The sequence below is a fragment of the Carya illinoinensis genome, chromosome 1 (assembly GCF_018687715.1).
Source record: "Carya illinoinensis cultivar Pawnee chromosome 1, C.illinoinensisPawnee_v1, whole genome shotgun sequence".
Classification (NCBI taxonomy): Eukaryota; Viridiplantae; Streptophyta; class Magnoliopsida; order Fagales; family Juglandaceae; genus Carya; species Carya illinoinensis.
Window position 1 is genome coordinate 4476560 of NC_056752.1, and position 14318 is coordinate 4490877.

At 38.4% G+C, this 14318-nt stretch overlaps 1 protein-coding gene across 2 annotated transcripts; it reads right to left on the reverse strand.

Annotated features, from left to right (window-relative positions):
- Positions 1 to 7959: 7959 nt before the first annotated feature.
- On the reverse strand, positions 7960 to 13847 carry LOC122306760 (BEL1-like homeodomain protein 2). Of its 2 annotated transcripts, none has more exons than XM_043119278.1 (5): positions 13483 to 13847; positions 11759 to 13213; positions 10231 to 10616; positions 9621 to 9681; positions 7960 to 8968 (listed from the first exon to the last, which is right to left on the reverse strand). In XM_043119278.1, the coding sequence occupies exons 2-5, from the start codon at positions 13136 to 13138 to the stop codon at positions 8321 to 8323; spliced, it is 2475 nt and encodes an 824-aa protein (XP_042975212.1). In that variant the 5' UTR covers positions 13139 to 13213; positions 13483 to 13847; the 3' UTR covers positions 7960 to 8320. The 2 variants fall into 2 exon arrangements, with proteins under 2 accessions (XP_042975212.1, XP_042975217.1); XM_043119283.1 differs by having other exon boundaries at positions 11759 to 13301.
- Between the last annotated feature and the right edge of the window lie 471 nt (positions 13848 to 14318).

Genomic DNA, 14318 nt, shown 5'->3' on the forward strand with positions numbered 1-14318 from the left:
GGGGGAGAGTAAATGGCTTCTTACGTGCTTCTATGGGGCACCTGAAACAGCTAAAAGAAAAGACACATGGGTAATGCTTAAGAGCTTGAAACCAAAGGGTGATGAGGGCTGGTTGATAGTAGGGGACTTCAATGAAATTTTAATTGATGATGAGAAGTGGGGAGGAAAGGTTAGACTAGATGGACAAATGGAGTTATTTAGGGAGGTGATGAGTGATGGAGATTTGCATGATTTGGGGTGGAGGGGAGACAAGTACACGTGGAGCAACTCACATGCTGATTCAACCTTTACTAAAGAAAGGTTAGATAGAGCTCTGGCAAACCCCAAATGGATGGACATCTATTCTGAAGCTTGGGTGGAAGTGTTGGTGGCTAGAACTTCGGATCATAAGCCACTGTTAGTGCACTTAAATAGACAAGATCAAAGGGTAGAGGCACAACTCAGGCAAAAGAGTCTCTAAAACTATTACAAACAGGTTCAAAGGTGTTTTAGATGAGATAACTTCCCCTAAACAAAGTGCTTTCCTGCCTGGAAGAATGATCAATGACAATATTATGATAGCCTATGAGTTATTACACTCAATGAGAAATAGGAAGAAGGGGAAAGTGGGAAGCATGGCCTTGAAGCTAGACATGTCAAAGGCCTATGACCGAGTGGAATGGGAGTTTTTGGAGGCTGTGCTGTGTAAACTTGGTTTCTGTACTCAATGGGTAGATTTAGTGATGAAATGTGTTAGAACAACTTCATACTCAGTGCTCATTAATGGAATCCCTGGATTAAAATTTTGGCCTTCAAGAGGGTTGAGACAAGGGGATCCTTTGTCACCCTATTTGTTCATTATATGTGCTGAGGGATTAAGTAGTCTGTTAGACTATTATGAGAAGAATCAGTTGATCAAAGGGGTGCAAGTGGCTCGAGGAGGGACAAGCATCAATCACCTCCTCTTCGCAGATGATTGCATCTTATTTGGCAGAGCAAATATTGCAGAATGGAGGAGATTACAAGAAGTTCTACAAGTTTATGAAAGGGCGTCGGGTCAGTTCCTCAACAAAGAAAAAACTGCTGTGTTCTTTAGTAGCAACTCACATCCAGCTGAAAAACAGGCAATAAAGGAAGTTGGCCAGAATTATGTTTGTGGTACATATGAAAAATATTTGGGTCTCCCTACTATTGTAGGAAGATCTAAGTTCAACACTTTTAGAAGCCTAAAAGAGAGGATCTGGCAGAGAATTGTTAGTTGGGAAAATAAATTTCTGTCCCAAGCTGGGAAAGAAGTTCTTATTAAAGCTGTATTGCAATCCATCCCAACTTATACCATGGGGGTTTTCAAACTTCCTAGCAGGTTGTGCAAAGATATTAATGGGATGTTATCCAAGTTTTGGTGGGGAAAAAAGCAGGAAGGTAGAGGGATGATATGGAGGAAATGGGAAAGGCTAAGTGTGCAGAAAGTGAAAGGGGGAATGGACTTTAGGGACTTGGAGAGTTTTAACTCTGCCCTTCTTGCAAAACAAGGGTGGAGAATCCTCAAGTATCCTCTTAGTTTGGCTGCAGTGATTTTTAGAGAAAAATACTTTAGAAATGGGAGCTTTATGGAGGCAAAATTGGGATCACAACCATCCCTCATATGGAGAAGCATCTAGTCAGCTAGGACTATATTGAAAGAAGGGTTGAGGTGGAGAGTAGGGGATGGAAAGGAGGTTAAAATATGGGGTTCGAAGTGGTTGACAATCCCTACTTCTTATGCTATTCAATCTCCAGTGAAGGTGCTGCAGGAAGATGCTAAAGTTGAAGAGTTGATTGATACTCAGAAATGTGAATGGGATGAAGCCAAGATTAGAGAAATTTTTGTAACAGAGGAAGCTGAAATAATACTAAGTATGCCCTTGAGTAGTAGAGGAACAAAAGACAGGTTGGTATGGGGCCCATCTCAGAAAGGCCTTTTCTCAGTTAAGAGTGCATATTACTTACAGCTGGAGTTATGGGGGAGAAACCAAGGGAAAAGCTCATTAGAAGAGAAGAGGGATGATAGATGGAATAGAATATGGGACTTGAAGGTACCAAGAGTGACCAAGTTGTTCATTTGGAGGGCTGCAAATAACTTGTTGCCCATAAAAGAAAATCTGCATAAGAGGAAGGTGATTGAGGAAAAAATGTGCCCTTTGTGTGATGCAGAGGAGGAAACAATCATGCGTGCTTTATGGGAGTGCCCTGCAGCCAATAACTTGTGGGGAAATGATGAAAGCTGTGTCAAAAAGTGGGCCATATCTGAATTGAACTTTATGACTCTATGGGAGAAATTTATGGACATACTCACAAAGGACCAGATGGAGGAGATGGTTGTATTGTTGAGGAAGGTGTGGCTGAGAATAAATGATTGGGTGTTTGAAAAGAGAATGGCATGTCCTAAGAACTCGTTTAGTGCTACAAAGGCAGCTTTGCATGAGTTTCGGGTTTCTCAATTGGCTTCAAATCAGAATGAGATGGTACAGAAAACAGAAACAGGAAGGGTAAAGTGGGAGAAACCAGAGAGGGGTTTTGTAAAGGTTAATTGGGATGCATCTTTGGATTTGAAGAGAAAGAAAATGGGAATAGGAATTATGATAAGAGATGAACAAGGTGAGGCTATGGTAACTGTCTGTGATCAGAAGCTAAATGTGGTAGAAGCAGCAGTAGCAGAAAGCTATGCCTTGAGGAAAGCAGTTGAGGTATGTTCTGAACTTAACATTCAAAGGGCCATTTTCGAGGGAGATGCAAAGGTAGTGATTCATGCTTTGATGGGCAAGGATGATGCTTCTTTTAATTTTAGTCCTATTGTAGAAGACATTAGATTTTACTTTAGCAACAGACCAAATTGGTCTATACAGTTTGTATCTAGAGTAAAGAATATGATTGCCCATAGCTTAGCTAAAAAAGCTTTAGTTATGGAGGGGGAACAAGTTTGGATAGAGGAAGTCCCAGGTTTTATTGTGGGATGTTTGAAGAATGATAAAGATGTAACACAGGAAGATGAATGAAAGGTTATAGAGGTTTTATTCAAAAAAAAAAAAAAAGGAGTTAAAACTCATGTTTGTGGGTTGTGTTAAATCAGGAATATTAGACTATATCATATGGTCAATTTGAACCTGCCTAGTTTAATTAAACGAGTCAAACCATAAAACTCGTATCCAATCTATATTTAGTTAATAGGTAACACGACACAATCTGTTTAACTTATTTAATAATTATTAACTTTTATTCGGTTAACTTGGACACGACCTGTTTCAACCCGTTTTAATCCGGTTCAACCCGTTTCATATAAATGGGTTAAGCTTACTCTTAGATTTTTAATTCAATTAATATAATAATTACATATTAATACAAGGATAACTATATAAATAACTCACAATTGCAATTGGATTGATGGTAAAATACTTTATCATCAATATCCAAACTAATAATATAGAAGAAAAGAAAAGTAGTATTTTCCTAAAATAAAATTACATATTAACAAAAAAAGATTTAATAGTTTGAGATATAACGTAGCCAAATATTAATATTAATATCACATATTCTCAACAACAAAAAAAGACATACAAGACTATTTATAAAATTTAAAAATATAATTTATTTGTATTATACGGGTTGATCTGCGATTGACCTGTTTATTAATCATGTCTTATCAGGTCAACCTGTCAAATCCATTTATATCAATTTTAAAACCGTTTATTTTGAGTCATATTCATATTGAATGCATGAGTCATGTCGTATATTGTCATTCCTATTAACTGTTGTTTAAGAATTGATCATACAAATTCCACATATCGTATTATATCACTTATTTTTCGTCTGATTAAAATTACATGTCAAAACTGATAGATCATAGGTATCACATTGCAATAAAAGTGGATAATTTGAGGTTGAAAAATAGATAAATTTTTTTCTCTTATAAAAATTTATTAGGAAAATCAAATAATAGACATAGAGATCATGTGGTGGAGCAACAACATCTTGAACATGGGCTCCCTGTCTACACCTGACTCCAGGCCCGTCAATAAAATCTTCCCTATGAAATTTACAAAAATCCACCTAATTCTTCCATTTATTTAATTGAGAAAGATCCTCTATATATATCTGGTCCCCCCTACACCAAATAAATAAAAATTAAAATAAAAGCTCCCCCTCTCAGATTGCTAAGATGGGAGATCTGATCTATAACCATTTATAACCTCTCATATTACAATTAAAATTATCACAATCGCGCATAAAACTCGATTAGTGCATGCAATATTTTCAGAAAAAACTCAAATATGGCACCTTTGGATTTTAGGTATCTGAGATAAACCCTAGATATGTATCCTCATCATGTGCTTGCCTCACCATACTATATACATATGTTCCAATTTCCAACCCTAGTCACAGTACTAATTAATTATATACCTAGCTCAGGTGGGGTTGGACTAACACAGCTGACGGCCTGTACTACATCGATCTGCTGCACCCAATCCTTCCCATTTATTTTTGCGACATAAAACCATACCGGTTAGAGATGGACCCATTGAGGCCCAAATCCTTCTTATATGTCCCAATCCCATAACCATTCCTATCTGTGCTTTCAATGTTTTGGGGCCCTACACTAGGCATCTGAGAGGTTAGCAGTCCTTTTGTGTTTCCTGACGACCCAATAAAGAAGACGACAGTAGTATGTATAGCATATTTTCATCCGACGGCCAGCTACTACCTCTCTATAATCGCAATTAAGGGTTGGGTCCCCCGGCCCCATTCTGTTCCTGGCTTTCAATTCAAAATTTTAAGAACTTCATACGTACATATAACATACATACATACAAAGTATGTATTTAGAATTGTCGGCTGTTTCTGCACAATTAAGTTGGCAATTTAAGCCACCAAACAAGACAAAAAAATCATTCTGATGAGGGGAGCCAGGATTTTATGAGTAGCAATGAGTAGGTCTTTGAGCCTATCCGTTGGACGAGGTGATAATGAACAGTACTACAATCACATACCAAAGGCCCCCACACCAGAAGAGCAACATTTATAACCACATTCAATGCAGAAGGATTGAAAACTCCGATAACTAATTAATGACCGCATCGACCATTCACATATCAGCTGACGACTAACATATTATGCAGTACTGCGCTTAATTTCTTCTTTTTCTTTCTTTCTGCACCACTTAAGCAATGGCACAAAATGCGCGCATGCATGTGGTACTGTTCAGCGCACGGCTAGCTAGAGGCCGCAGCCTAGATAAAAGGTACGTCGTAATTAATTCAATGTTATGTATTTATTGTTGCCTATGACAAATCCTTCATGAGATCCTACACACACACACCCACACATATATCTACATATATACATGTAGAGAGAGCAAATTAAGAATAAACAGCCTTAATACTATATATTAGTAATTGGTAATTAAGGATCCGTTCACTTTTTACGATTTTTTCTTTGAGTAGTAGTATCCCATATTCGAATGGAATACGACGGAAAATGACATTGCGTGATACCTAAAATATAGAGATTGGGAAGCACGAGATCTAGAGCTTCACTATATTCATTATATTCTTGAACGTTTTTAGTACTGATCTATACCTGCAAAGATTTCTTGTATGAGATCATTATACTTGGAAGGAAGCGAGCGACTTTGATGGCTGCAGCAGAACAACTCTGTAAATCCTACATATAATATATATATATGTATGTATGAGAAATTAAGAACACGTTGTTTTCGGTCAGTTATGCAGTTTCTCAAAGGAAAAGCAACCTATTAGGTACAGAGTACTTGTTGCTTTGCGGACAATTGTTTGGGATTCTAAGGAAGCTTCGTGGCTTTGAGTTACAAAGGAAACCTAACAAATTTAACCTACTGACTGCTCTACCTGTGGCGTGACATGAACAGTAAAGACAAGACTAATGATGCTATTGGCCGTGTACTAGTTTAGAACATTGTGTTGTACCGTCCACTCTCCCAATTAGAACAAGCATATTATGGTTGGTAGCAATGATTCTTATCTTCTTCCCCACTGCTGGCTAGCTCCTCGATCGATCCGGCCTTGAACTTCTTCTCAAGAATTCAAGCTTTTTTTTTGTTTTTGTTTTTGCTTTTTTATTGGAGAGTACTGCAATTCAGTTTTGTAGGATCAGATCATAATTAGCAGACATGTTTAAAAATTATGTGGATTAAAATGCAAACATATATTGAGTTTATGCAGGCAGCTGGCCATACAGTTAAATTAATCTAATTGATAAGAATTTATTGTCGTGACCCAACAATATGCAGCTTTTAAAAGAGAGAAATCTTCACTGTATAATATATATATATATTTATATAGCTCAGTCGTCACTAATTACACCGCAAATTGCATTATCTGAGACATATATATGTCAGATCCACAATGGCTGTCATAATTTTATTACTGATCATTAGTTTGTTATTCTTGCGCCTTTTAAAGCACGCGAAGGCTTTGCGTTTTATGATTCTCCATTTGCACTTGACTAAAAACACTAGCTAGTTAGGATACTTACTTTATTTTAAAAAATTTTCTTTAATGCTTTCATATATTATTAATGCATGCTAACTAAATCACCATCAATCCCCAGTATAGCTGTAGATGTAGGCTGAATGGTAGCTTGATTTCTTATTGAAAATGCCATTCCAGAGACATGTCTTGTGGCTCGACCCTAGCTCAATTGTGACTCTTAATTCGAGTGAATGTTGGCTCGACACTTAGTTCGACAGTCGACTTGAGCAAACCCCAAGCAGATTGATCGCTCAACACCTGCTTGACAGTCAGCTTAAACGAACGCCAAAAAGATTGTTTGTGCGACATGTCGCTCGAGCGAATTATACTTCAAATTTACCACTAGCTAGATATCCAGTTAATCCCAACGGTATCAGTGTGCTTTGCGTGCCAAAGTACATATATAGTGAAGTAGCTAGGAAATTGTTTGTAACAATTAATGCTTTCATTAATAGCAATTTGACCAAGTTTTTTACTATAATAAAAACGAATTTTTGTGACTAATATTTTGCAACCAAAAGGATTATTCCAACGAAAACATACTCATTTTCGTTGAAAATAATTCATTTGGTTGCAAAATAATGGTCACAAAAACTCATTTTTCTTGTAATGAATTTTGATGAGTTTCGAAGCAAGTATAACATATCCTTAATTCCTCGTTTCTTTAAATCCTCTTTAAGGTGATCTTGAAGTATTACATGCCTTTTTAGCTTTTCGAAGGGATGGAAATGGTGATCAAAGGTTGACACTAGCTTCTAGCCTAGCTAGGTATTGCACTGTTTCTACCATTAAACAAAAGGGGTCTAGAAGATTATCTGCGTGAAGCAAAAGGTTGAAGTAGCACTACGTACGTAATGGTGATAGTTCTATGAATCGAAAGTACTGGTGAGTATGGTAATACTATAACTGATCTTATAACCTAATCCACGAAGCAAGAACTCCTGACGTTTAAAATTTAAATATTAATTTACCAAATCACAATTAATAGGAGTAGTGAACCCAATATTGTCAGCTAGGATTATAAGCTTGAGAAAATGGTATTTTTACCTTTCTTGTGGTCGAAGCTAAAATAACCAAATAAGCTGCATGGCACAAGATGATTTCAGCAACAATGAAGGCATCAATATATGTATATGATATTATTGCGAGTAAAGATTCATGTTTTCTTAGCAAGAAATATCTTATTTCTTAATAACCAAAATTCGTGAAACCCTCTTGAAAGGGAATTTATAAATATCAATATATAAAACTTGAAAGTTGAAACCACGAAAACATGCACCTTATGCTAAAAGAGACCAAACAGACATAGATGGTACCTTATAATTACAATATTCCAATGCACCAATTAACTGCATGGCTATTATATATATGTATATATAAATACTAACTTTTAGTAGTACTGAATCATGCAGGTGACATCGTAGGAGATAAATTCATATATAGAACTTGTGCAGAGACTTGTCATTATTCAAAACAATAATACCCACTAAAATCTACTGCCAATAAACCGGCCCTCTTCTCTCTAAATATGGTTCCATGACGTCCTTAATTTTAGCAAATACTCCTATGTAATAAGATCAGGTACAAAAACCTTAAATACATAGAGGAAAATATGCAAAAACAATCTACTATACAATTATAATAGATCCCCACAGATCAGCTAGCGCCTAGCTTAATGCTACGTTTCTGATAATGTGTTTTCATAACGGTTGGAACCAAAAAAAGAAAAAAGAAAAAAAAGAAAGATGTAGAAATTAAAAGATTTTTTTGTTCGTTTTCCTTTAAGCGACTATAGAACTTTAGCATCCTCCAAAGTCTCTAACCGAGAAAGAACTTTTCTCTGGCATGTTTCCTGCATGGCGTAGCCCTAGAGTGAGTGACACATCACCAGCGGTGGTCCCAAACCTAATGAGGGTAGACCCAATGTCAGCATTCCCAGAAATGGTCCCAAAGTGATGATCAGCAGAAACGACACTGCCACGGCGACACGTGTCATCGGTAGCCATTGATCTGTGCTGGTGCAGGATGTCCGAGCTGTCCTGGGTCGCCGGGAAACACTGCGACACCGGCGGTGCCACCTCGGTGGCTGTGGTGGTGGTTGTGGAGTTGCCCTGCTTAACTTGGTTTTCTGAGAAGCAATGTCTATTGATTGCGATAAGTGAAGGGTCGCTTTCGGGCGCATTGACATCGGATCTTTTGCCTGTTGGCGTAACAGTTGTGATTGTTGTTGCTGGTATTGTTGTTGTTGTTGTTACTGGTCCTGTCGTTGATGCTGGTGTTGCAGCTGTCGTTGTGGGCGTTGGAGTTTGTGTGAGGCCACTGTTGTTTTGGCTCCTTTCTCCTTCTCTTTCCTCTGCTCCCTCCAGTTCTTTAGCTTCCTGTTGGTACATCTCTTCCACCATGGGTTTCCACAACCGAACCCTGGCATTAATAAACCAGTTTGAAACCTGAAACATACATTTAAAAACCCGACGTTAACAAATCAACGATTTTCATAGTCTCGTGTTTAAGCAACAAGTTTGGTTATTTATACATTCACCCCTTATCTAACGCCATTTTCTTTGACAGGAGAAAAATTATTAATTAACATTGGATAAGGAGTTCATATTTGTCTTTTAAGTACCCAAATCTATTTACTGTCTTTATGGCCGTACTGAGTGGGTAGATGGTGTCAATAGATTAGAGAGAGAGAGAGAGAGTCCAAGCTGCAGACTCTCACGTTCCATCTGCAAACTTTCATGTCTACGCTCTCTACCGTACTTTAGTCCCGCGTTTTTTTATCTTAAGAATTTATGTCATGATGCAAAAGAATCCAAAAATGAAACGATCAAATTAAAGGAGGATCGAAAAACAGTTGTCTTTCTCTAACAGAAAGACAGAGAAATTAATCAGAGAGAGAAATAAAGCACAAAACCATGCAAGTCCGACCGAAGGGCTTGCTGCTATCTTGCTTTCCTTTCCAATAGATTCCTTAATTTCTCCTTCGTTGCACTAACAGGCTGCATGCTAAATGCACGGCCACACAGCAAGAAAGATTCTCTCTCTGTGTTATGGGATTTTGCTGTTTTATTTAGAGAAAAAGGAGTAGAGAGGACAAACCTGATTTCTCGATAAACCAGTCTGCCGTGCCAACAGATGTTTATCTGCATCGCTTGGGTACCTGAGAAAGAGACCAGAAAATGACATCAGAGTCCTTGTCTAGCCCGTATGTACAGAGAAACACCGAGCTTTCTGTACCCCTAGATGGGATTATATCTTTCCTGCTTTCCCTGCAGGGCGTGAGAATCTAAGAGAAAGAAAGAGATCAGATCTAGCAACTTGCTGCAGCACAAGTAGACCGCTGCTGCCAGTACTGATCCGTCTTAATATTAAGAGGTTTGTGAGAGAGGAGAGGAAGAGAGAGATGATATAGTATAATAAATGGAGCTCTTTTTACAGCTTTTTGTTGTCGAGGTAACATTTAAGGACACTGAATCTGGATTACTGTTACTCTAAACTCTAATCTTCAAGCAGTTTTTTCTATCTCCATTTACCTGATAATTAAACTGCATGTCGCTATTGTTATAACACATTGATGAAAAAGGTAAATCCATGCAGTATATATGATTTTGTCATAATTGCTGGGTATTTTAACTTTCTTGATGATTTTCATTAGGAATATACGTTGATCATTATTATATATATATATATATAGGAAAAGGTAACGTACGGATGAAGGAAATGTTCGAAAAGCCAGGCTCTCAAGATATTGACGGAACGTTCAGGCAACCCACGTTGGGGTCTCCAGGCTTCTTGCTCCATCATTCCCATTTGATGGAAGGCTCTTTGTTGTCTTAGGCTTTGTTCCAGCAGTTTTAGCCTTGGGGTCTCTCCCTTGGTTATTCCTGAACTGCCCGCACCATCTTTATCTCCTAGCAGCTCACAACTATGCTTCAATTGTGCTGATATTGCGTCCTTTAGACACCGAAAATGCCGAGACATTGCCTTCTGTGCAAGTGCAGTATAAGGGACTGCTGCACCAAAACCCATAACCAGATCGAATGAGTTCACTACCATTTGCATTTGTTCACAGTAGTGGTTGTATCTTCGATCTACCTGCACATACAAATTAAAAGAAAAATACTCTTCAATATCTAATGAAAAGAAATCGCGTATAATATCATGCACGTCCTTTCATTTTGTCATAAATTTTGAAATTACACCTTATAAGTTATATATGTATATACTACATTAACTTAAGAAAGCAGCCGCCTGTAATAAAGAAAGTCAACATCAAGCATGCATATTACCAAAATTGAGTTTATAAAAAAAAAAAAAACAGAGAAAAAATTAATAAAGACGATATCCTCTAGCTTTGCAGAATTTTACAGTCCACGTATAACTTGAGAAGACTTTATTGCTTGTAAAGGCACCCCAAATCGGGAAAATAAATGTTCGCATCAAAGCCTGGTACGATGAAATGAAGGTTGATGGAAGAAGAATATCCTCGTGTTTCTTCTTTTCACACTGCAGCCGTTTGACACACTTGCGTGCATAAAGAAATTTAATGGACAACGGGAAGAAAAAAAATAGGAAGCAAGAGAATTAAAGAAAAAAAATCCCCTTCACACGGCCGTCAACAACCAAGGTATAATATTTATCTATCTATGGCTTTCACAGCTATATCTTTACATAACTATATATATATGCTGGGTTTGGAATCAGGATCTTGCTTGATAAGCAAAATCTGCGTTCATGAAAACTTCCTGCTTGATGTGGCGTGTGGCTTACATCTATTGGCCATGTTTGCAATCACAAGGTACTCAAAAGGAACGTCGTCTCATCTTAATCATAACTGGGCGCATTAATTCCCTAATATATAGTAGCCCTCTTGGGTTCTCACCTAACCAAAACCCGGCCTCTAATACCAGCTTGTAAAACACCTCCACCAATCCAATGGATCAGTGATAGTAAATATAAAATAAACAAAAAGTAGTGTGTAATTACACGCCAATATATATAACTCGATCCCTTGGAACACTATTTCACCAGCTAGCCGGCTTTTCCCTACAGGTGTGTCGGTTTATTTATATAGATATGGAAAAATATAATATGAAAACTTGCCGGAACTTTCTGTTTGTCCGGGTGATTTTAAAAGTAATATTGGACTAAATAAATACCCTAATGATTGACTCCTGACTCTTGAAAGGAGAGAGAAGGGGGAGAGAGAGAGCGAGCGAGAGAGAGAGATTACATGCCTCATCAAGCATGGAAAGAAGTTTGACCTTCCTTCTCTGATGCTCAATCCTGTCAGCAGCTGACAATGGAGGTAGATGATCCTTTGAGGTTGATGAAGAACCAGCAATAGTTGTATTACTGTTACCTGGATTGGGATTAGGGTTTGTACTATTGTGCTTTCCAAATTTTTTCTTCTTGAATTGCCCCCTACCAACACTGCAGAACTCTTCCAACAACTCTTGGGCAGCTTTGACATATTTTGAATTCCTCAAAACGTTTACCACGCCTAATGAGGACCCAAACCCAACATGAACCTGGTGGTTCTGAGCCATTCCCGGCAATTGCAAGGTCTGGTTATGGCCGCCCAAGTTCTTATAGTACTGAGCTGACGATGAACCCCCAGCTCCTTGATTGTAATACAATATCCCGCCATCCCCCATCCTCAATTCCTCCGCTTTTGCGGCTTCCAGATGTTGTAAAGAAGAAGATAAAGACAATGAAAGACCTTGGCTCTCCACAACCCCTCCAATTTCACTAGGGTTGTTGAGTTGGGTACCAGCAGTACTTCCTACATGGCTGCCATCAGGTACCCAAGTGAATTGCCCAAAACCTCCTCCTGCTGCCCCAGATGCTGCAAACCCTTGAAGAGAAGTGGATGGGTTAGGAAGCAACATGTGTAGAGTGGAAGAAGTTGAAGGAGGTGGAGGAGATGGAGATCTTGGCTGTGGATTCATTAAAAAAAGCTGCATGGCAGCGGCTGAATCTGTAGCATCAATGCTTGAAATCTGAGCGTGATGATGATGATGATGAGGCTGACCAAGACTGTCACGGCTATTCACACTATTCTGATTCTTCGCATCTCCCAAGGGCCCCAAACCCACCACCATCCCTTGTCTGCTTCCGTACCATTCGTTGGCCACACTTGTTGCCGGCGCCTGCTGTGGCCGCTGAGTCCGATAGCTCGGTGCCATCTGTTGCTCCAGTAAGTCTGTAGCGGTAGCACCCCCAGGAGGGAAATTGAACATCTCGGATAGCATCCCGGCCGTCTCATACACCGGAAGGCCCCCGGATTCTTCTTCATCTATCCCTACCAGTGGTGCCGGTGGGTGCTCGAAGCCTTGCACTCTCAGTTTGTCCCTACGGATCTGCTGCGCCATCTGGTGTTGCTGCGCTTCATGTGGATGATGGTGATGATGATGATGATGTTGCTGATGCTGCTGTTGTTGTTCTTGGTGTGATACGGCGGATCTCTCAAACCCATTGGAGAAGCTGAAGATGCCGTGGTGGTAGTCGTGGGACATAGAATTGGCAGAATTATTGGACTTTTCTTGGATTGAAATTGAGTGGTCGGTCTTCGAAAACGAGAAAATTGGTGGGAGTGATGGTGTTGCTAGTCCCATATCAGAATCTTCTTCTTCATCATCATCTCTTTCTTTGGCTCTAATTTGAGCCACTATACGCACTCTCTTCCCTTTCTGCTCAATTCATAAAGGATCCGTCATGGGAGACAAACAAATGGAAGAACACACATCATCTATCTTGAGTCATTCATCATCTATGATTCTATAACCCAAAAAAGAAAAAGGAAAAAGAGTACAATATAAAAGAAAGGAAGGAAGAAACAAGCGAGAGAATAAGATGGGTCTTTGTTGGTACTGCTTTTTTTATTTTTTTATTTCCCTTAATCGTTTTCAGCTTTGTTCATCATGTAAACATATATATAGGAGTGAGTCTGTGTATGTACCTCTTAGAGTTGCAGAGTGTGAAAGGATGTAAAGCTATCAGACATCGTTTTCTCTTCTGCGGTATTGAAAGCTTCCTGAATTCCTCCTGATCTTCTTTCTCTCACTCTCTCTTGTTCTTTGTTGCTCCGTCTGTCGTCTTTTTCTTTCTCTTTCTCTCCTTTTTCTCTCTCTTTGGCGGCTCTTTGGAGTAAGTGTTCTTGCAATCACCTTCTGGAAAAAGAAAGATGGAAGTTACATACTATATAAAATGAAAATGGAGGCTTTGGGGATCACTGATATCTCTCTCAAAGAAACTCAGGCATAGAGAGAAAGAGAGAGAGAAGCAGTCGCTTTTCTTCTTCTTCACCTCCTTTTTACTCACCAATAATAGCCTGTATTTATTTTATTTGTTGCCCGCTTTGTTCAAAAGAAAATTAATTTATAAAATGAAATATTATAACATGTAGATTAAAAAACACCAAATAAATATAAAAATACTTCGATTTATTAATATCTGTTCCAATTGACCAAAATAACCTTTATCTAGAGCAGAGTAGGAGTCCCACACACTTATTTAAGTAACGTTTTCAACAGAATTATCATCAATGGCATCCAATTGCATTCTTGTATATATAATATGTATATATATTTTTGTAATTTAAATAACTAGGTTATGGTTGCTGCGAAATTACCAAAACACCATTTCGAATGTCGGTTATTATTGTCATTTTTCATATGTCCCTTGGAAACCAACGCAAACTACGGAATAATAATAATAAAGATAAGGTCAGTACGAAGTCATCTCAATGATCCAAACTACCACCATCCTGTCCATCTCTTTGAATGACCATGATGC

Excerpts from the sequence above, each read along its gene's own strand:
- LOC122306760 (XM_043119278.1), bottom strand. The coding sequence starts at position 13,138 with ATGGGACTAGCAACACCATCACTCCCACCAATTTTCTCGTTTTCGAAG. Across the intron at positions 9,682-10,230 it reads TTCGAACATTTCCTTCATCC|GTACCCAAGCGATGCAGATA; the intron begins GTACGTTACCTT and ends TCTCTTTCTCAG. Across the intron at positions 8,969-9,620 it reads CTGGTTTATCGAGAAATCAG|GTTTCAAACTGGTTTATTAA; the intron begins GTTTGTCCTCTC and ends TGTATGTTTCAG.